The following is a 22,929-nucleotide window of genomic DNA, read 5'->3' on the forward strand; positions in this document are numbered from 1 at the left end:
ATCAATTCCCTTTGTGACGACTGTGGAGAAATGTCATTAGACTGAAGTATAGGACGAAACACACTAATATGTTGTCGGTACTTACCACCAAAACAGCACAGACACTCTGAAGTGTGAACTCTGCAAGACCTCTGAAGGTGTTCCCGTGGTCCTTTATAATATTGAATCAAGAATAAAATTAGCAAGAAAAATAAGTAAGTTCATCATAACCTGGGACAGAAAATGTACGATATTATTCAATTATTTGTTATGAGAAGCATTAACCCCTGAACTTCTTGTTGTACAAATAGAAATCTGCAGAAGCTTAATAACTAAAGTCGCTTTCTAGCATGACCGCCAACATGTCTGAGCAGTTTTGACGAGTGGGTCCTTCTTTTAGCTTTGTTTGCTCAGGCAGTTTGAATTGCTGCCAGTGGTTTCACACTACACTATCGGAGGCTTTAACCGCTTCAGATTTTTAATTATTATCGTTTTTAACTTGACATTTCAGCTTTCTGGCCTTCTTAAAGCTGCATGAAGCAGTATTTTTACACTGGATGCAAATCTGAACGGGGTTGCACTTAATCTTTTTGGAACAGTATTAGGGTCTTTAAGCTCCCTGTTTTGTTTTGAGGGCTAGGGTAGCTGTTAGTGAAGACCAATACGAAACTATACATAGGTAGTTGCTCTGTATAGCCTGTGGGAAAATCGGTTAAGCAAGACTTACACAAGCCAAGTCACCAAAAACATAATGGCAATTTAGTGCAAATGCCTATTCTCATCTGCTGGCTGTGCAAATAAGCAATTGCTATTTAGAAATGTACACGTATGTATGTACCTTTTAATATGGTATGTATACTTTGAGGTCTTGGCCTCTAAGGGTTAAGGTTAGGGTTAGGAGGGAGGTTAGGGAAATCAAATTAAATGTCTGGGGCAAGATTTATGCTTTTGCGTCATTTCTGTTCCCTACGCCACTGACATTTTACTACAGGTCACGGTCTAATAAAGTCGTTCCATTTACTAAAAGTGCTGCAGGAGCCCTGATCTCTCTACAATTTCTTTTCCTCCTCAATGTACCGTGATTGCAGGTGAAGTTGGGCTATAGATACAATTAGTTTTTTATTTTAACAACCAGTCATAGTGACACACCGAAGAGAAAATTAATTCTCTTTTGCCTCCGTCACTTCAGTGGTTAGTTGTTTCTTAGCTGCAATGCCACCATTGTATGAAAAACAAAAATCAAATGGCCGAAGAGATTTAGGTATAGGCCACTCTTGTAGGCTCTCCATAGATATGTAGTGGAAATATAAACCGAACCATAGTTCCTCACAAACATTCTTCAGATTTTAAAGAATAGGGCTAATATAACCTCAACCCCACCAACCCCCAGAAAAAATGGTCATGTACATCAAGACTGAACTTTTTATTCTGTACTTTTCCAGAACTTCTGTACAATACCAACATGTTCAAGGCCAAGAAACGACCACTTCCGTCAGTAATCCCAAGCTCTAAAGAGCCACATAGGAACCCTGCTTTAAGCACAACACAAGACAACCAAGCAGGGACAGAAACTCTTCTCTTCCACCGCGCAAAGATAGGTGGCAATTGACATTTCAGCAGTCGCATACATTTTCTAGAAGCTGCTTCTCATAAACATTCTACAACGTAATAAAAGGAAAATTAAAAGGAATGCCCGACAATAGTGACTGATGGAGTGGATCAGTGGTTGGCTGCCAGCAGAAGCAAACCGCTGCCCTTTTTCGATGCTAACACGACTGTGGGGAGCTAAAGGCAGACACAGGCAGGGGGGACAACGGAAGGCAAGGAGGAAATCAAACAGCCACAACAGCCAGTTATCGCTCAGACCATTTGTCTTTCTGCATTTAAACACTTTTTGGAGTTTATTACAAGGGAATTACATACCAAATTTAATGTCTATATTTGGAAATGCTGGGCAACATAGCTAGACAATCCGAATTTCTACAGCCAGCCACTAGTTAGCTTAGCACAAAGACTGGAAAAGAGGGAAACTGCTAGCCTTGCTCATTTCAAGGGTAACAAAACCCACCAAGAAACCGAAACATGAGTGGGACTAGAAACTAGTAGTAGTAAGAGTAGCAAATAGTACGAGAAATACTTCTTATCTGTATGTTTATTTAGAGATGCAAGTTGTTTATTGTACTTATTGACAATTGTGCAAGCTGCGCACGGTTTCCAGCATTTTTGCTAAGATAAGCGGAAACTGACTGTAGTTCATCCATACCGGCTGCAGAGTTGACATGAAGCTTCTGCCGCCTGAGTCAAATCCCTCGATTATCTTCCAAACTTGCAGGTCTTCAGTACAATATTTACCTGTCGCTACAAACAGTATCTCCTTGCTAAGCTGTCGCGTAGGAATATGTACTGGTAGTTATATTCTGTGTAAACCTGCACCCGATTACCAAGGTGCGGATGTTGGCTCGGTTTTTGTAAGCCACATTTCTGAAGGATGATTAACTTCAGCCGAGCTGAAAGGAGGGCTAGGATTTTTGTTCCATCTCTCAGAATAATGCTAGAATGGTTTATTCAGAGTCTGAATGAACAAGCAGAGCAATTACAAATCAGTTACTCCTAATATATATATTTATGGGCCATGTTTCACCAATATCTTGTGTCAGACTGAAGCCTGTGCCAAGTCTGACACCTGCTGGTAAAAACCACGCACTCGCCAACACTAGTAATCGTCTGAATTAGTCACCTAGTGAGCAAGAGCCATCTTTAATTACTGAATCAAACTATGCAGAAACCATTAGCCAAGGGCTTCGGCAGAGGAGAACAAAGCGACTGTGTTACTTGCAGTGTGAACAGCATTGGAGCGTTCTCCTTGTCTATCTTCCATTAGTACCCCTGAACTTAGGCGGCTCTAGCTAAAGCACGGGATGGTTTGGTTTTATTGTGACATGTTAATCACAAGAGCCGGCAACCCAAAAAAAAAAAAAAAAAAACAGCAGGGTTTACAAATAAACAATGCACCCTACACACTGGGAATTTCCGTTACTTTCAGTAAGACAAAGAGAAAACAGCATAACAAAAGGTATAAATGTGGATGTCAATGAAACTGACATTTGTCTATCGGCTTCTTATCTGGTAAACAGATTTACAGTCAGTTCAACCGCACGGTTAGAACTGAAAGGTAAGCAGAACTTGGTCTTTTTTTTTTTTTTTTTTTTTTTGAATACACAGGAATCAGAATATTCAGTATTCAGAAATCCAGAGGTGCTGATGTTTCTGTGTGGCCTGGTTGGAGACGCAGGTGAGGTCCAGTCTGATAGAAGTGTGTGGGGTGGCTTCACCCTGGCCAGAGGCGACAAGGCACATGACTTGCAAAGCAATCACTTTCTTCTTCGGTCGTTTACCCTCCACTGATAAAAAGGTATTTCTTCCTGCCCTCTTGAATTCAAAGAAGATAAGGCTACTTTGCAGGACAGCCATCTGTCCAAGTTCTCCTCCTCCTTATGGTAACTAAGACGGTACCCTTTCTTGGGAAAAGAATACAGAACATGTTTGGGCTTGCTGATTGAAGTGGAGCAACTTAGAATTCTGAACTTATCTTATTTTGTCCTACTAAAGGCCCAAGCAATGATGCTACCCTTTTACATCCCCCAATCTATGAGTCTGGGGAGCCGTCTTGAGTTTTAGAGTCAATCATGGGTAGCTACAATAGTAGCATAAATGCTCCGCTATGGGTCAAATTTGCCAGCATTTGACTAGCGGATGGTGTTTCATTGCGAGTGCTAGCACAAGAGTAGCTTGATTCAAATCGTCAACCCCTGACTTAAGTGACTCATAAAGCCTTAATTCTAGATATCACATTCTCTTCTGTGATGTTGATTCTCCACTGCAAACAAAAAAAAAAAAAAGAGAAAGGAAAAAAAAAAAGAAAAGAAGAAAGAGTCCCTTTGTCTTTAGCTCTTGGTCTGGCTTTGAGTCCCGCACCGTCCAGGGAGTCAGGGCTGGGAGCTGCCCTGGCTGTCAGGGTCCGTCCCAGAGGAGCTGGTGTCTGAGTCCGAGTCGTCGTCGTTGTGGTCTTCCTCCGCCAGGTTTTTCTCCCGTATTCGCCTGTGAGTGGCGCCGAGGCGAGCCAGCAGGCCCTGGTAGTCAAAGCGGCCGCGCTTCTCGCCGAATGGATCCTGGGGAGAGGCGACATCGACATTGGGAAGAGGGACAAATTGTCAGGGAGGCTGAGCTAAGCCTAGGCATGAACGGTGTCTCTATTAGGAATAGTGCCTCACAAAAAGGGATGCATCGCTTGGCTGTTGTCGCAAAAATACATGAAAAAGCTATTACAGTTATTCTGGGATGAATTAAAATAGTGACAAAACAAAAGAACAGAAGTCAAAATTGAACTGGTTTTGCAAACAGAGAAGGAGTACATAAATGTGTCTTAGGCGCTTGACGTTAGATAGTTGCATCAAAGGACTGCCATGATGCTTCTTTCTGGGACGGACCGAGGAGACTCTGGGTAAAGTGCATACACTGATCAGACATAACATTATGACCACTTTCCTAATATTGTGTAGGTCTCCCCTGTGCCTACAAAACACTTGTGACTCATCAGAGAATAGACATGGACCTTCTGAGGGTGTCCTGTGGTGGCTAAGGAATGTTATAAGTGGGTCCTATGGGTTGAGGGAAGGATCTCTGTGGATCATCCCACAGATACTTGATCAGTTTGGGATTTGAGGAATTTGGAAGTGCTATTTTTCATGTTTTTTTTGAGCTGTTCTTAAAGAGTTTTTGTGTGTGCCCATATCAGGCTGCGTCCTGCTGGGGATGGCTTCTGCCTTCAAGGAGTGCCATTGCTATGGGATGGGGGTCCCTGGTCTAATCTTGGAGGTTGATAAATGTCTAAGTATGTTATTTCCCTGCTCTCTGTATTGGCGTAACCTATCCCTCCCACGTGCTTCCAAATGAGGGCAAAACTGTCCAAAACGAATGTCACAAAACAACAAGTCCCGTTACCTGCATGTTCTGTCCCTGCATATGCAGCCTCTCTTTGCAGACTCCCTCGTAGAAATCGTAATACTCGAGGAAGGACTTTTCCATCACACTCCTACGGAGACGACACGCGCACTCAATCAGTACGAAAGTCAGAAATAAGAGAATGGACTGAAAAAACTGACAGAGAACGAGAGGTGAGCCGAACGATTTATGCATCTCACCACAGAGCCTCAGGGCAGGGAACTTTGCCCTCGAGCATGTCACACACAGCCACCCTCATGGTCTCGTGGCGAATGCACTCGTTGTAATTCTTGCTGTCCCCTGGGTGACGCTCCTGAGAGACACACAAAAGACAGTTACTTATTTCGGAAGTGGCGGATTTGTTAAGATAAGAATACAAAAAAAAAAAATGAAAAACTAGTACCTGTTCAAAGCCAGGTTCATTGTGATAGGGGTTTTCTGTCATCAGAGACTGGATAGAAATTAGGACAGATGAGATACTCTGGGCTGGACTCCACGCTGGGCCGGTCCATGTCCTGTATACAGATTACATAAACAGTTACCTGTGTGTTAGATTGGGAAATGCACATAATGGATAACACTATGTGTATTCCTCTGCAGACAAATAAAACGCATATTTAAAAAAAAAAAAACACTGACTTACCCCAGGATGCTGAGGCAGACTTTGCCGTTGCGGTAGAAGTTGGGGTTGAACCGGACGGTGTTGTGTCCGGTGGTGATGAGCTTGACCCGCGGTGGGTGGATGGGGTAGTCGGGAGGGCAGCGGAACAGGAAGAGGAAGAAACCGCCCTCGTACGGTGTGTCAAAAGGTCCTGTGATCAGGGCGTGGATCTGAAGGATGAGCCAGGAGGAAAATGTTTGGGATTAATGGATGCGAGCAAGGAAGGCCGGGAGATGGATGAGACGCCGTGCGTAGGGTAACAGAGGTGCGTAGGCGAACGGACCATGGAGGAGAAAATCTGACAGAGAAAACAACTGACAACCTCCCTGTGAGGAAGAAACATACAGATCGAGTGTCTCTGATTCTGCGTTTTTAATCATTCTGTATTAGTCAGTCATTATTTCTTTCCCCACTTTGAGACATTTGCTTTCAGAAGGTACGACTGCTCGACTCTTGACTCTCCTTCCAGTTTGTGCATTGTGCTCCCAGATGTCAACGATTACAGTTCTGCAAGTACAGCGTTATCCGCATGCGTATCTGATCCCATATCAGCTGGTCTGTGTGATAAGGGAGGGCAAACGTTTTGTTTTATACATGCAATTAATCCATGCGGAATAGGCTGATGGCTCTTTACTCTTCCAGCCTTTGCATAACGCTTACTTCAAGTGCTTGACCACCACCTGCTGGATGAGACTAGGGTTGATGGTGATCTGCATGAAGTCACCGTCACTATCAGGTTTGTGATTTGGTCAGCGCGTTAAATCTGATCTGGATTTCATCTTTAATTTGAGACACTTGAAATATGATGTAGTGTCGGGTTTTTCAGAGTTACCTCCAATAGTCTTTACCCAGTCTACACACACTATACAGTATCATGGAATTATAATAAATCGCAAAATCATTCATCTTCTACCAATATTGTTCTCATCATGTTGACACCTTGTACATATTGTTTTCTTGGCAGATTAACAGACATTTATACTAAAAAATAATGATAATTAACTGGACTACGAAGAAGATCAACTATCACTACTGCAGATGGATCATGGTGTGAATGTCTTGTTGACTTTCCTTTACCTTGGTCATGTCTTGGGGATCAGGGACTACAAACATGCCTGGCGGTGGCTCCTTGTAGATGGACATGATATCCCTTTAGATGCAGACAGAGAAGGAAGACAAATGGGGTTTGCTAAATTGTGACAATACAGTAGGTTAACAGCAATGTCTGCAAGTGACCTAGATCTAGTGTAAAACGTCTGAGGTGAAATCTGAATTCCAAATAAAGAATTTCCTCTCATCTACACCACGTGACAGCAAGAATCTCTGAAACAGACTTTTCAAAACCAAAAAACACGACCAGTATGTTCTAATTTGGCTGAACTGACCCTTTAATAACATTCTCTGTTAAAACGTAAGAAATGTCATTTGCATGTAGCTCAAACAAAACTCACAAGGCGTGAAAATGTGATCTGTTTATCACTGTCTAAATTACGGTAAATGCTCTAGTTCCTTGTAACATTCCATCTCGAAAGTTTCCGTTCAAGTTCCTGAGGATGTCAACTAATGGAAGAAACTTAAAGGAAAGCTTTCACTTTCGATTTAACTCACCTCTTTAATATTTTAGGCCTAAAAAAAAAAATAAATAAATAAACACCTGCGTTTGATTTATTTTAAAAAAACGGTGCCGTGTTTTCGTTACCTCTTTATCCTCAGGATGCACTGCTGGGAAGCCTTCTCGTTGTCCCAGTCCGCACTCAGAGTCGGGTCCCAGGAAGTAGCGTGGATTTGGGACAGGAGGCCCGCTCCTGCCACCCCGGCTACCCCTAACCCGACCCCGGGGAGAGGCGTGGAGGTGTGTACGGTCGGAGACATGGCCACGACAGGTGGCGAGGAGCCGGGGGAAAACGCGTTCCCGAAGCCGACTGGCGTAGCAGTGACAGCGGACATGGGGGCCACCACGGCGGTTAGGCCACTCGGCGCGGCCGATGCGGGAGGCGGGGAGGCCGGGTTGGATCCGGGGTGAGCACCGCTGACGGCCGAGTGTCCCCCCGGCAGAGAGTTGGTCAAAGTCGGCAGCAGCGAGGCTGCGCTGCCCGGTCCGGTTACGCCTAAACCAAGGGCACCGCCGCTGGACTCCTCTCCGAAGCTGTCCGCCATGGCTCGCAAGCTAACAAGCTAGAGTAAACCCGTCGGTGTTGACTAATTTATAACACCAACTGTTAGCTGCATTGACAGTTCAGTGCGAAGTTACCTCTGCTTGTTTTGTTGTCCGGTCGGATCAGAGAGCAGGGAAACAGAGGAGAGGCGAGGCCAGAAAACGAGGCAATTCTTCCCACGACATGGTGGCTATTTACCGTTAGCTTAACTGTGTTTTCCTCCGGGCCTTTTAAAAAAAAAAAAAGTACTTAAGTCTTCGGCAAAATTACAACGCCCGCCTCGCCGCGGCTCACGGAGCGACTCACCAGACGTCAAGTGTTGCCTTAAAAGAAAATGGTGTCAGGAGTATTTCGTTTAACACCGACCACATCCCCGCACCAGTGCTTTAACGTGATCGCAACTTCAGGATCTGATTTCTCACCAGTGAAGCGCGATGAAATAATAAACCGCGACACATCCGGCGACGACTTTAAAAAATAAAAGTCCCCCTTTGACCGTGGGTGTCGCAAAATAATAAATAAATAAAAAAAGATTTGCGTAGAAAATAAATAAACAAATAAAGTTGTAAAATAATTATTTTCACGTCATAAAATCCATTTGAGTCAAAGCTCCCATTTTTTTCTTTTCCCTTCCAATCGCATTTCCCAAAAAAGTAGGACACAAATGACGTAACAATGTTAAAAAATTACTTTTTCTTCTTTTTTAAAAAATATGATAAATCTGTGTTTTATGTCAGCAACACGGTCCCGAATATATAGATAACTTGTTACATAGTTACACTGCACACAGTTAGGGCCATTTAGACAGTGACACAATCTTGTACTTCATTATATGCCACCACATTAGTTCTGAAATTAAACGACCAAGGTGCAGTTGAAGTGCAGTCTTTCAGGTTTAATTCAAGATCCTGTCTCCTCATTTCAAGGGCTCAAAAGCAATTGAACAAATTAACATTACAATAAACAAAATGTTCATTTTTACTACTGTATTAACGCTGGGTTTCCTTTTTTACAATGCTTTTCCAGACCTTTACTGTCTTCTGTTGTTGCTTGTTTGTTAGTCTTCCTGCCCTAATGTTGTCTAAAGTAAGTGAAACGTGTGCTGATCGGTTTGAGATCTGGTGAATGACTCGGCCATTGCAGAATATTCCATTCTTTGCCTATAAAAAAAATGTTCGTTTGGCTGAATCTAAGCAGAAAGTATATCCCTATACGGGACCCAGTGCTATTGGAACTATGCCTATGCAGTCACCATGTCTTACAGAAGTTGTGTTGTGTTTTGGATCATGAGCCGTTACTTATTTCTGCCCAAAATTCTCGTACAGGTTTATTTTAGTTTCATCTGTCCAAATAATGTTGTTCCAGAATTGAGCTGCCTTCTTCTAACGTATTTATTTATTTATCAGCTTAATCTAATCTGGATTTCTGTTTTTGAGGCTGATTGATGCTTTGCACCTTGAGGTGAACCCTCTGCATTTGCTCTCATGAAATCGTCCCTATATGGTACTTGCATACTAATTCACCTACTTCCTGGAGTGTTCTTCACGTGGGTGGATGTTTTGAAGGGTTTCTCGTTCTGAGATCACCAATGTTTTTCTTTTCTCAGAATGCATCACACTGTCGACTCGGCCGCTCCTAACATTTCCACCATCCCTCTGATGGATTTCTTCTTTTTATTCAACCCAATGATGGTCTGTTATGCACTCAGTGAGATGTCCCTTGACTGCATGTTGTGGGTTCACTGCGCCTTTAAATATGCTTAAATGAAAAAGGATTAATGAGGTAATAATTCAATTAATTTTGGTCCCTTGAAAAAGAGGTGGATGTGTATTTAGAATCTACACTTTAGGCCCGTATCGAGTATACAACTTCATCTTGAACATAAAAATGGCTAAAACAACAAAACTTGCCACTGTCCAAATATATATGAACCTAACTGTATGTTCTGCCAACCACAGCTGCCTTTAGGAACTGAATTAATGGATAAGTGGAGTGTGATGAATAAATACACACCAAAATGCTGTGTAGGTATGCAATATGCGTTTCAGTATTAGTTTCGTTAGTTACGAGAAGAGCTTAAGCATCTGACGGTCCTCACTGGATGCAAAATGATCGCATTAAAACACGCTACAACATTTTTAGTTATCCCAACCATTTATTTTGGACAGATCATTTAAACCGAAGTGAGGTCTTACATAAAACTTCAGAAAAACAAAAATAAGTTCAGGAACATAAAAATGAAGGATTTGAGGTTTGGTAACCTCAGATGCAAATATTTTTCCTTTAGTATTCTTCTGTTGATTGGAATGGCCTATCACCTCGTTCGGAGATCCCGCTGTGGACCCTTCCCCTCCGACCGAATGGAGGGAAGGGAGAAGGGAGCAAGGAAGGATATAAAGAGGGGATGTAAGTGAAGGGGAAGGGGAGGAGAAGTGGGGGCGCTTTTCCAGATTTACATGGCAAACAGGATGAGGAACGCCACCATCAGACAGAACAGACCCATAGCCTCAGACAGGGCGAAGCCCAGGATGGCGTAGGAGAAGAGCTGCTGCTTCAGAGAGGGGTTCCTGTGAAGGACACAGAAAGACATACACATGTAAGTTATGTCCATTTCTGCATACTACACAGGTTTTATTTTTTTGAAACATCCGTCTCACTTCTGCAGGTCAGTCTGCCTTTTACATGTAGAGCCAACACATCTTACACCAGCAAATTCACACATATTGAACAGTTCACTTCACTGGCTGATTAAGCTGAACAGATCCTTGACATTTCTTGCTGGGAAGCATGTAAGAGGCAGAATCAAGCTACTGAGCGTAAAAGTCCAGGACACACTATTGTTTTCACGTTTTATTGATTTAATACATATTTGCATGTTGAATTGTTCAGCTGGAATGGGGGAGATTGAAAGAGGGTGTGGCATGCAGTAAAGAACGGACTGGAAATGAACCTGTGCTAATGCAGGGAGGACTTTAGCCTCAGTTTATTGTAGTGGCTTGACCAGGCAGCTGATTCATATACGTATACGAACTAGCACGTCAAGGAAAAACACTTAATCCATGCGCATGTTGGTCATTTACCTCCTTAAATTAAAATGTAGATAGTTTTAATTTTAAGTCCATTTGTGTTGATGGGCTTTGGCTGCCACCTGCAACTGTGCAGCCTATTGCCATGCACAATAAACTGAATATTGCCAGGCAATGGGGACGTCTATAGTCCAGTCTGACACATTTCTCTAGAAACTAGAGACGGAAAAAAAGCTTACAAGTGGACCCCGAGTTATCATTTTTCAGCCGGCTCCAAGATCATGATATTTGTAGTCCTCTGGTGATTTAAAGGTTTTGAAATTAAAAAAGATTTCATATACAATGATACAGTTTTAACAGTCAACATTTTCAGGCTGATTATAGAAACCTTGTCACATTGGAGTAGCTTGAAGCGACCGGCCATTAGTTTGATGGATCCATTCAAGCTGGGCAATTAGATGTTTCATACAAAAGCCCTTAGAGGCAGGAATCCGGATTTGACCATGCATAGCATTAGCAATTATGGACGTGGCGCACGGAGTAAAATCCAGAGCCTCAGGTTTTAATTTAAAAGAATCTGAAGACTAGTCTCAAACATAATTTTAACACGCTGGTCATCTTTTCCTTTTAAGATTTGTTTTGATAGCGCTATCAGGAGGGAGTCAGGATGGTACAGGCCGTTTTGAGCAGAGCCAGAACCGTAAACGTTCACACAAGCCTGGAAACACTGACTTGCCGATTGCTCAATATTGAGCAAGTCAAGACGGAATATTAGACTTTTAAATTTAGAGCCAGGAATGTGGGAATGAACACCTGATTTCTTATATAAATACTTTTAATACTTTTTAATAAGTACTTTTTTTGAAATTATTGTTCATTTTCTGTTAACGCACATAGCAATTGTGCATCCTTGGGAGACATAGGAGGACACCTATGTTTTATCTCTGACGGTGTTCATGCGGTAAGTGTCATTGAGTGTTGGCTGTCGTCTATTTAGGCATGGGTACTGCTTATTACTGTCAAACTGAATTGCCTTTGGAAGAAATAAAGATGTACTGAACTGAACTGAATTATCCAAGTGGTCAATGTGCGACAACTTTACCTGGCGTAGCCAATGATGAGGCTGCCGAACACTGTTCCGATTCCGGCTCCTGAACCGGCCACACCCACTGTGGCAGCACCAGCACCGATGAACTTGGCGGCAGTGTCGATGTCCCGGGAGACAGCGCTGGTCTGGAAGGAGCGGGTCAGGACTGCAGACTGGCTGACTGGCAACAGGGCCTGAGTGAAGAGGAACAGAAAAAAGAAACTACGGTGTCTGCTGCTGCTGCTACTACTACTGTATTTGTCAGGAACGTGTATGTTGAAAGTCTTTGCTGTGACTGAGACACAGATACATTAAAAAGAAGATTCACTTCACTTTTAGGAAATATAGTCTGACTGGAGTCAAAACATAAAATTCACCATCAACTGAAGTGTTGAGACACTATGATGTTGCACAAAATTGTGCACCAAGAATTGACTTTTAATATTTAAAGCAGGTATGATATGAATAATATGAATATATATAATATATAAAATATGAAGGCTTCTCAAAGCCGTTTTGTGTCAGCTTTGTGGATGTACTAAGAGCTGGGATTCTGAGCTTCTGTCTGAATTGTGAACATACTGGTAAAGATTCAGGTCTACCGTGTACGCTATTCAGACCTTACAGTAACGCGATTTTCACAGGATTTCCATTTAATTACAAAATTGGACCAAGCAAATTCATTCTCTGAGTTTTAGCTCATTTCTGGATAAGTTTCCAGAGTGTCAAGGCCATCATCCTGCGCTCTGCGAGGTTACACTTCAAATGACCATAAACCAATACCTTTAAAAACTGCTCTGGGTCCTACAGGTTGTTGTATGCGTTGGTGAGAGAAGTGAGATAAGTTAAGGTAAAAGAACTGACCTGCTGCTCCACTGTGGCTTCAGGTCTGTTGAAGAGGGAGACTGAGACTGGCCGTGCGAGGACTCTGGACCCCCCACGCAGCTGGAGACGGACAAAAGACACATTCTGAGAATCCATATATCGACTTCTATTCTACAATGCTCCATATTACTCATTTTCCTCTTATTGAGCAATGGAACCAAGACTAAAACTGGAGTCTGGCGTAATGGGGTGCGTGTTGCTGTATGATTTCATGGACAGATTGTGCGCAAGTATTTATGGTTTGTGTGATTGTTTCATAATGCTAAGTTAACGTGCACCATCACTTGAGCTGTACGCCTTTAATTTCCAACCTATTGCTTGGTCTATATGTCATAAGTCATATCATAAGGTCAATGGTTTTGTCACACAGACCGAGCGAAAAATAGAAATAATTTCCAGGAGACTGCAGCTTTTTCTTTAGGTAGTTTGTGAAATTTAAAAGTAAATTTCAATTTTAGCACCACCTTAAGGCAGTTTCTTTCGAAGTTTAGCAGACCCCCATGATATTTGATCATGCACAACCCATGTTAACACCAGGTCTAAACAGCCTCAGTGAATTTTGTCCCCACTACATTTGTGTATGTTACAGACCTGTGGGCATCCAAGCATGTATCATTTTACAAGGGCTGTAGTGCTTTCAGACACTAATCTGGCAAAAATCTAACTTCAAGACTTGGTAAAGCCAGATATTGGCAGTAACATGCCTAATTCCATGAGTTTATGCCCATATAGATTTGACCACACCATCTAGGGCTGCTACTGATCAGACTTTATTAATATTCAATTTTCCTAAAGCAACTGTCCTTCCATTAGGTCTCACATACAAATGGTGAACTTTGTCCCTCACTGTGCCTCCATAACTGAGATGTCCAACATGCTGCAGGGTCAGCTGACATTGAAATGCCACCAACTGTGTAACTGTAGCAAGAGCACGGTCTAAGAACGGTTGTCATTCACTCGTGACAGACGATCTTAAAAAGCCTCAAACTGCACAAACGTAATCCACTGGGAAAACCTGGCAGTTCCGTTTGAGCGCTCGGGACACAGAAATGACTCCACGAGTATCACGTCTGACGTACCACAGCTGGAGAGGTGACGAACTTGGCGCAGGCGTACATGGTTGGGAACCTGGAGAGAGAAGATTTCAGGTCAGAGTCATGGTTGTTGAAGCAAAATTTGATCGAAGGCTACGTGTTTAGAGAGTAAACCCGGGAGTGTAAGGGGAGCACTACGCCGCCATTAACACCTGTCAGACGAGCATGTGTGGACAGACAAACCAATAACAAAGTTGGACATTTAATAGTAGTAGTGCTGAAAGATTTGTTTGTATACTTTTTTGTTGTATGAGCTGATGGATGCATAAGATTTCTTCTTTTTTGCTTGCCATCTTTGAAGTTTTTAATACTGTATAGTGTCTTGTAAGCCCATGTAAGATGAGCAAAATAATGTGCATGATAATCAGGTACAAATATGAATCAAATCCATCAGAAAGTCAAGTTCAAACAGAACTGAGCTTAAACTTCTGTTTTACAACTTATCCCAGTCTTGACAAATTGAGTAAACACCACCATCAACGTGGTTGGGGCAGCTATGGCTGCAGCTCTGTGCCTTAGCTCCTCATTTATTTGCCTGCAGATTTGACAGCTGATAGAAGTCACTTAGGTCAACTCCTCAGGGTTGAAGACCGGAAAAACACTCATGTTAAATGCATTCACAAATGCACACAAGATAATCGGTTTCAAGTTCCAGGAGAGAAATCCTGGAGTAGCCCAGGATCACGTCCATCACCTTGATTTAGATGAGGAACTGCAGTCTGTAGTAGTTTAGCCAGGAAGCTAATCCAATCTAAACGATTACTGCACGGATAAACAAACAGATAAACCGCTAAATATCCAGACATGGTGCAGAATGAATGGCTTTAACATCCTCGTTTCGTTCAGCTATTAGCACAGCTCAAGAGGACGCGGGTGCGTCAATTACTCCGAATATTTTATCGTTTTTAAAAGATTAATGCGATTTTAAATCTCGTTAAGTTGTTTTTAAACTTGCACGGACGTGTCATCTGCTTCTACCGGGGATTGGCTGACTTTCCACGCAGATGAAAGGCAGCACCGGAGCTAAGCTAAGTTGCTAAGCTAACCAGCTTGCAGACGTGAAGGTCAAAAATGACCCACGGACGGTCACACGGGGCCTGGAGAGCGAGTGTGGTGCACTTCTTGCAAAAATCCTAAACCCCTCTTGTGAACACAGGTGGGTAACATGGCACAGTCGGTCTCCAACAGCAGAGTCCTTGCAGCGGCGGACTGACTCAAAGCCCGTTAGGCCCTGACTGTCAGACATTTTACGTTCATCCCTGTGTGTGTGTGTATGTGTCACAGCAGCTCGGCCCCGCGCTTGCCCGGTGCGTGACCCGCTGCTTGCACCGGCACAAAGACAGTCACGGCGGCAGGCAAAGCTCCACTCTCCCCGACACTGATAGCCCACTACCTGTCACGTACATGCACGCAGCGTAAGACACACGAACAGGATCCAATGTCATGCCCGAAACCCAAATCATTGAATGGCCGACCTAGCTCGCTAGCTAACGAACGTTAGCAATGACAGCGAGCTTTTACAGGCGTTTCCCGACATCGCACGGGCGGAGGTTCAAGCGTCAAAGCGCGAGCACATGCACAAACATGTCAAAATTCAATGTCAAAGAAGAGTGGGGCTAAACGAAGGAAAACATTACCGGTGTGTTACGGCTTTCGGAGGGTCCGCAATAAGCTGCTCTCGCACACAGCGGCAGTCAATGAATGGATGAAGCCGCTTGTCACCTTGTCATTTATAAGCTTAGCATCTACGTCCTAAACGCTCATTGGCTCAACCCAGTCCTACTTCCGCATTTATAGCCAATCGGATTAAGTATTATTGAATTACACGTTTATGATTGGTTAGATTGTTTACTAAGGCGGGATCAAGTGAGCGTTCAACAATTTAATTGGATAGTATTGCCGGGAACGAAGCTTTGACCCACGGCTTCTGTTTACACGGAGCGACCTTTCAATGCACATCCAGTGTCCTATGTACCAATTGGTTGGGTAACGGGAAGTCTCTCCTTAGGGAAAATATATTGTTAATTCTAATATTTATCATAACATGAACGAGGGTCTGAAAGGTTTATCAAAAAACAGATATTTGAATGAGCTGTATAGCTTAGACTGTCAGAATTTTATATTTTATATGTAATGACATAAGCAAACCCCATGTCACAGTTTGTAACTTGATACTGAATGTCATATATAGTCTAAACTGTGCATGAACCTGGGATCAATAAAGTAATTCCGATTCTGAAGTTCGTACTTAAATAAATATATAAATAAATTAATAAATAAATAAAAAACGTATTATACGCACTGGATGAAGATAAAGACAAAATAAAGTTTGGGAACCTACTTCCCTACTGAGAAGGCTTACGTTAAGTTAGTAAAATAAACTGGAATTCAACTGGATACAACACTTGGAGGAGGATGAGAGAGGGGGGCAGCTTTAATTTGACTAGCGTGAGGTAATTGGATAATTATCAGATTGGATTTAGAAGTGAGTATGCACAATTCAGATTGAAAAATAAGTAGTTATACTCAAGTTGTAAGTCAATATACCTTGCCCTTTCACTACGCTGGCTGGCTGACATGTTGTCACTTTGCAGTTGGAATTGTTTGATCTCCCTGATCTTTTTATGTGTATGTTTTTGTATTGTGTTTACATGCGGGACAAATGTCCCAGAGAGGTATTTTCATTTCTCATTTGGATCTCAAGAAAAGATCTTGAAGCCTCTGTACCACACAGAAGTTTGTTAAATAGATCACTGGTGAGACAGAGTTAGAGTAGACCGAGAATGTTGACAAAAATATTTTAATGAGAGGTGGCTTATGGCAGCGAATGCTAAATGTAGACCAACAAGAAGAAGATGTGTTCAGTTGTATAGGTGAATGCTAAATGTAGACCAACAAGAAGAAGATGTGTTTAATTGTATAGGTGAATCCTGTTTGTGATTAGTATGTGCACATATCAATGCAGCCACTGTGGGTCCCTAAATCCTTTAATTAACAACATTTAAATACCTGCAGCCATAGACTTTCATGTATTTCATCCATTACACTTCAGTCATTATCAGACAGGTGGTGTGACCTCTGACCCCTGCACTCTATGTCGTGCTTACTCCACTCATAAATCATTTTCTGCTTCCTCCAGATGAAAACAACGGCTAAATGTTCAAAATGCAAATGGGTGCAGTTTGGTAAATAGTTCTGTACCATTTACTGCCACCACAGAACAGAGGAGCCAAGCTGTCCTCTGATTTATGCTTACCTCGCTGTCAGCTGATTGGCTAATCTCAGATGAAGGCCCTGCTCATAAATATTCATTATATCCTGTAAAAAGAGTCATAGATTCACTTCAGAGATTTAGGGCCAGTATTGGAGCTCAAGGATTAACACTGCGGAGCTGCAGGGGGCGCCAAAAGATAGGAGAGTAGTTTTGTTACATGCTCAGATTTTGCTTTTGTTGGCTTCAATTCGGATTGGTTGATTTTCAGGGCGGGGTTAAAAAGAGTATTTTGTGTATATCTAAGACTACTCATATTCTGATTTCTTCTGTTCATAAGTAATCCTTCCTCCCATGTTCCACACAGTAAGAAAAAATATTAGTGTACGTTTATTTTTTTCTGCATATTGACATAAGAAATTGAATTAAAAAATATAATATCATGTGCACCCAGTTGCTAAAAAAAAGTTTCAAGAAATAGAAAAAATAAGAAAATTAGACAACCAAATTAGAGCTAATGCAAGTCAACTTCTGTGGTTATTTATCTATCACGGCATAGTTTAGCAAGATATAGTCAAGAACTGATGGTCAAGAATACAATGCAGTGTGTGCATGTTAACAATACAACGCAAATGGTTTTTCACAAGTTTACATTGTACACACACTGAGAAAACTAGTTTCTTTACGTGTACACTTTGACATCGCCATTGTCAAGGAGCTGAGCTAATACACTTCTTTCCAACTTCCTGACAAACAGCATCGGATTGAAAGGGAGAGTTTTCCAGAGAGTTGACTTCCTGCAGACCTGCATGCGTGTTGCATGTTAGTTTTGTGTAAACGAGGCTTTTGTCTCACCTGAACCTATGCACACACCTATAAACTTCTGCTTTAACTTGCTTCAAGATCTCATTCACACTAAAGCCAGGTGTGTATCGACACGAGCTTATCATTCTTTAACAGAAAAAGATTAAATAAAATAAATGTAACTAACCTACTTGTTACTAGTTTTTGAATTAGAGCTACTCCCAAAAATCCGCAATGATAAATGCATGTAATGATCTGGCAGGTACAAACATCCATTAAGTGTCAGTCTTGTTTAAATTAGAAAAATGCATCAATCATTGCAGTAACACTGTATTTTTGTGGTAATTTCAGATGTGAAATTCTAGCAAAGTGCTTAGTTATCTAGTATTTTATTCTAGTTTAGCTAAAAACTTTCACATGAATAATCAAACTATTGGGTTGGGGAGGTGGGAAGTATATTAAGTGGTTAAGCAAAAATGATTCTTGGTCAAATTTATTGCCAACAACAATTTAGTAAGTGCTGGATATTTGTACTATTGATATTGGCACCAGTTATATACTGTAAGTCCCTGCCAACATACTGGTCATGCTTACAATGCCTCATCCAAGCAGATCCCAAGAGGACTACAAAGTTTATGGACAACTATGCTTCCATGGGTGCTGCACATGTGTGCGTCTGCAGCTGAGTTTAATTGAGGCCTTATTTGGAACCAATCTAATTGCGAAACACAATTTCAGCCGTCAGCCCACGCAGATATTGCATCGAATAATCATCAACAGCGCCTTTTACAAAAATGACGCCCCCGGACAACGATTATGTAGGGGGCGCTGTCGCTGCAGAAAAGAAAATTGGACTCGTCAGCAAACAAGAAAACTCTTATTTTCCTGTTTTCCCACTGAGGCAGACATATTGAACCCACCTCTTTACTGTCCCGACATGTCAATGCAAAACACACACACACACACACACACACACACACGCTCGCACTGGGAGAGACAACCATCTTCATTAGTGCTGAGTGCCAGTGTGGCCTCTGGATTTATTGGCAGGCAGAGGGGAAGCAACACCCACATATAGAGACGCACACAGACAGGACACACATACATGCACACACACACACACACACACCTCCTCAGAATTCCTCTCCACAGTAGCCTAGTAATAACGACCAACCTGAGCGTGATCAATAGACTGGAGACAGATGAGTATGGTTAACACACACACACACACACACACACACACACACACACACACACACACACACACGTACACACACAAACTCACACACACACACACACACACACACATGCCGGTCGGCTCTACGTTCTAGGAAGATGGATTGCTGCATTCACACCGCAATTAATAATGTTTTTACAAGCTTGATAACAGGGTGTGTGTGCGTGTGTGTTTGAGAGAGATCTATAGGATGATGGAAACATGGCTGGTTATTTCTCCCTCCCTCCCTCCCTCCCTCTAGTCCATCCATCCATCCACCCATTTCCTGAACTACTTCTCCTGTTTATGGTGACAGCATTCTGGAAATCGTCCCAGCGTGCAAGTCTGCTAAGCTGCACATATCCCAGTGTGTGGAAATCAGGTCATCAGAGAACATGATAGTTTCCTTCCTTCCTTCCTTCCTACTTCTGGAAAGTGAGAGTTTGATTAATTTGTCCCACAGACATCTGACAGTAGGAGCCCTTAAGCAGTCTGCATCAACATTATTTATTGCTTCCAGCAGATTATCGTTTGTTTCGCTTCAAATGAATGAACAAGTCTCAGTTGTAGTAACAGCATTCCATTTAGAGTGAACTTGTGCTCTCAAGCTAAATCCAGGCACATCACTGTTTTCTCACATAGACATCTATCTATTCCAAAATACAGTTGGATGAACTGTGACTCTTTTTGCTGGATGCATCTTCTCTCCGCGTCGCGCCTTCAGCTGCTCGTGTGAGACAGTGGGATGCGTTCTAATAAATTCTTTGTTAGGTAGCGGCCTGACTCTGATGTCACCAGAGGCTAAGACACAGACTATCACTGCCTTATAAACCGTGCTAATAAGACACACCCAAATAGTCTCATTATCAGGCCAGAAACTGGGAGTCCGGGCACCGCAACACAGAGGACTGAAAATATGATGAACTATTAAATATTAAACAGCTCGGTCAAAAGATGAGAAAGTTAGAAAAATAGCAAGGAAGTCCGTATGTCAGTTTGTCTCTGTAGCGTGATGCAGCTCCTGTGGAATACAAGACCAGCCGATCTGACACAACAATGAAAAAAGAAGCTAGGAACATTGACCACCTTGTGACAATGTGCAATGTTCTACTGTGAAATTTGTATGGATGTTACTTAGACATGTACCACCCACCTAGACCAGACCAGACCACCTCTACCCCACAGCAATAACACTCATTGATGGCAACAGTCAACCCTGACAGGAGGCAGCCTGATATTTGATAACGGTTCAGGAACAACTCAAAAAACACGAAGAACAGAACAAGGTGTCGACCTCCAACTCCAAATTCACTATATCCCAAACAGATCAATGCACTGGAACAAGTAGGATCCACAGACCACCCTCCCCTCAACCCATACGACCCAAAGGCTCACAAATCAGTATTCAAGGAAAATGCTGTAACCATTCCAAGAAGATTCCTCACACTTTGTCTCAAAGGAAGTTGAGAGTCATGCGGAATTCCTTGAGCATTTAAAAAAGAAAAGATAAGCTATAGATTCTCAGAGGACACGTCTTATCTTTACCAGCTTCTTGGGCTTTATATTGCCAATTCCACCAGGGTGTGATGTTGCACCTCCTTACGCATCTTCCATCAAAGGGGCGACTCTGGTTATTGGAGAGGGCCAGCTTCTCAGCAGGAGTGTGTAGGAGGGCTCCCTCCTCTTTTTTATTTTCTTTTCCCGTCGGCCAAAAGCACGGCGAGGCATTTCGGTGTCCTTTTGCGTATCGGTTTCGTCCTACGACGGAGACAGTTTTACGCTGCTGGAGTTGCAGATGAAAGAATAAAAAACATCTTCATGGAACATCTAAACAACACATTCATTTAATACAGTACACAAATAGTCCGATTTAGTCGTGTCCTAACAATGGTGTTTAATAACTTACGCATACAGCCTGCACACTTTACAGCCAACTTCCTGCATTTGGCATCTTAAACTGTGTTTCTTTGAAGCTGAATTATGTGTGTAGCTTCTTTGTATATGTTAAATATTATAGTTAGCTCTTGTGAAACACCACCCCTTTTATGTGAACTCTTTCAAGGCTTAGGTTGGGAAAGACTTGGATGCCTTAACAAGTCGTTTTTGGGCTTGACGAAATCAGATATTAAGAAAAGGATCCTAGGTTTGTTGTTGATTCAGAAAATACGCTTGTGTAGTTGGTGTACAAAACACCGTTGTGTGCAGGCCGCAGACCGATTCTAGTCCTAAAGTCAAAACGTAAGTCCAACTTACCATTTCTTCACATGTAAATGTAGCAGCATTGCAGATGACAGTGCGTGTTTGTGTGTGTGTGTGCGTGCGTGTGTTTGTGGACGACCGTGCGCGCCCACGCGGTGCATCTCACACTGCCTCTGTGCATGTGCGGAGGCCGTGAGGTAGTTTTTACAAGCAATCTCTTTACTGCTCTGTGTGGTGCACACCTACTTTTACTAGCCTACCACAGCGACGAAAGAAGAGAACACACACAGATGCAGATCCACGCACCCACAAACACACCCACCCGCGCAAACACACACACACACACACACACACACACACACACACACACACACACACACACACACACACACACACACAGACAGGCCGCTCCAATAAGCGCCATGTGAATGATATGAGCCGCTCGGTTTGGTATTGAGTTCTCCCCGGTTCAGTTTATGAGGAAGCTGCTGTGGGGCGGTGGGGGGGAGGAGAGAGGTGGTGAAGGTGGGGTGGGTGGGGCGGAGAGGAGCGGAGGCAGAGACATTAGTTTAATTGTAGTTGGGGTCTGAAAGTGAGTTTCTTACACCAGTTTTTGTACAGTGCTCTCTCTCTCACTCTCACTCTCTCTCCGCATATTATCCACATACAGTGAACGGCCTTCAAAATGCCATTAAAAAGTTCCCCACCAGCTTTTTATTTTGCCCAGCGGTGCAGATAGCTTTTGTTTTTATTTGCCCGGTTGTATACTACGTTTCTCTGCAACCAAACTTTATTTATGAGTATTGAAAAAAGCCACAAGAAAATGGCTTTTCAGAAGCAGTGTCTCTGTTACTGTGGATGCATTTCAGCACAAAGTTTGGTAATTAATTGTTTGATTGCGCCTTAAGATCGAGGCTTTTTATTTTTAAACCCGCACATTTCTAACCCAAAATCAGACTGGACAATTTTGTACTACGGACAAAACTATAAATTAGAAGGCGGCCTTTTTACAGTGAGCCAATGATTCAGACGTTAGTTGAATTCTCATCTAGAGGTCGGCAATAGTCACATTTTAGAAGCGGAAGAAACAGAGACAGACAGAGAAATAAGCATTCTCTCCAACCTTCCATTTTGTTAAGTGATGCACACTTAATTCTGGAGGATTAATACTTAGTATTACACATATTATTTAATACAACCCAAATACCAATGCAAAGGGAGAAAATTAAAGCAGGCATGAAAAAATATATATACCATTTTTTCTTATGACCTCTCTTAGTCACCCAAAGATAAGTTAGTGCTACATCTATCAATAGGTAGTAAATGTACAAAAACATACATGAATAGTACAGAAAATAGAAAGTTTCACAACAAGTGATCGTTATATTTAGAGCTAGTTACTGTACAAAGGGAGCATGCAGCATCAGTACTGTGCTCAGTTATTCACTGTTATGAATCACTTTTAGTTTTACGTACTGTACATGTTTTCTTCTTCTCCTGCAACCATGCATTGTGTCTTTTTTGTTTAATTGAGAGTTGCGCTTGAGGACTTTCACGATTTTACGTGTCACCGATTTTTAAAGAGACAAGTTTTTTTTCACCATTTATTG

The 22,929-nt window shown here is 42.3% G+C and overlaps 2 protein-coding genes across 3 annotated transcripts; both read right to left on the bottom strand.

Moving 5' to 3' along the window:
• Nucleotides 1-1,387: 1,387 nt before the first annotated feature.
• ube2z (ubiquitin-conjugating enzyme E2Z) lies at nt 1,388-8,212 on the bottom strand. 2 transcript variants are annotated; one of them, XM_047572408.1, is made up of 8 exons: nt 7,893-8,212; nt 7,341-7,816; nt 6,719-6,791; nt 5,624-5,811; nt 5,384-5,495; nt 5,181-5,293; nt 4,981-5,071; nt 1,388-4,148 (listed from the first exon to the last, which is right to left on the bottom strand). In XM_047572408.1, the coding sequence occupies exons 2-8, from the start codon at nt 7,796-7,798 to the stop codon at nt 3,966-3,968; spliced, it is 1,218 nt and encodes a 405-aa protein (XP_047428364.1). In that variant the 5' UTR covers nt 7,799-7,816; nt 7,893-8,212; the 3' UTR covers nt 1,388-3,965. The 2 variants fall into 2 exon arrangements, with proteins under 2 accessions (XP_047428364.1, XP_047428363.1); XM_047572407.1 differs by having other exon boundaries at nt 7,341-8,212.
• Nucleotides 8,213-9,932: 1,720 nt separating this feature from the next.
• atp5mc1 (ATP synthase membrane subunit c locus 1) lies at nt 9,933-15,638 on the bottom strand. The gene is made up of 5 exons (XM_047572594.1): nt 15,527-15,638; nt 13,875-13,923; nt 12,775-12,855; nt 11,926-12,104; nt 9,933-10,364 (listed from the first exon to the last, which is right to left on the bottom strand). The coding sequence occupies exons 2-5, from the start codon at nt 13,911-13,913 to the stop codon at nt 10,250-10,252; spliced, it is 414 nt and encodes a 137-aa protein (XP_047428550.1). The 5' UTR covers nt 13,914-13,923; nt 15,527-15,638; the 3' UTR covers nt 9,933-10,249.
• Between the last annotated feature and the right edge of the window lie 7,291 nt (nt 15,639-22,929).

This window comes from Mugil cephalus, chromosome 20, assembly GCF_022458985.1.
Source record: "Mugil cephalus isolate CIBA_MC_2020 chromosome 20, CIBA_Mcephalus_1.1, whole genome shotgun sequence".
In the NCBI taxonomy this organism is placed as follows: domain Eukaryota; kingdom Metazoa; phylum Chordata; class Actinopteri; order Mugiliformes; family Mugilidae; genus Mugil; species Mugil cephalus.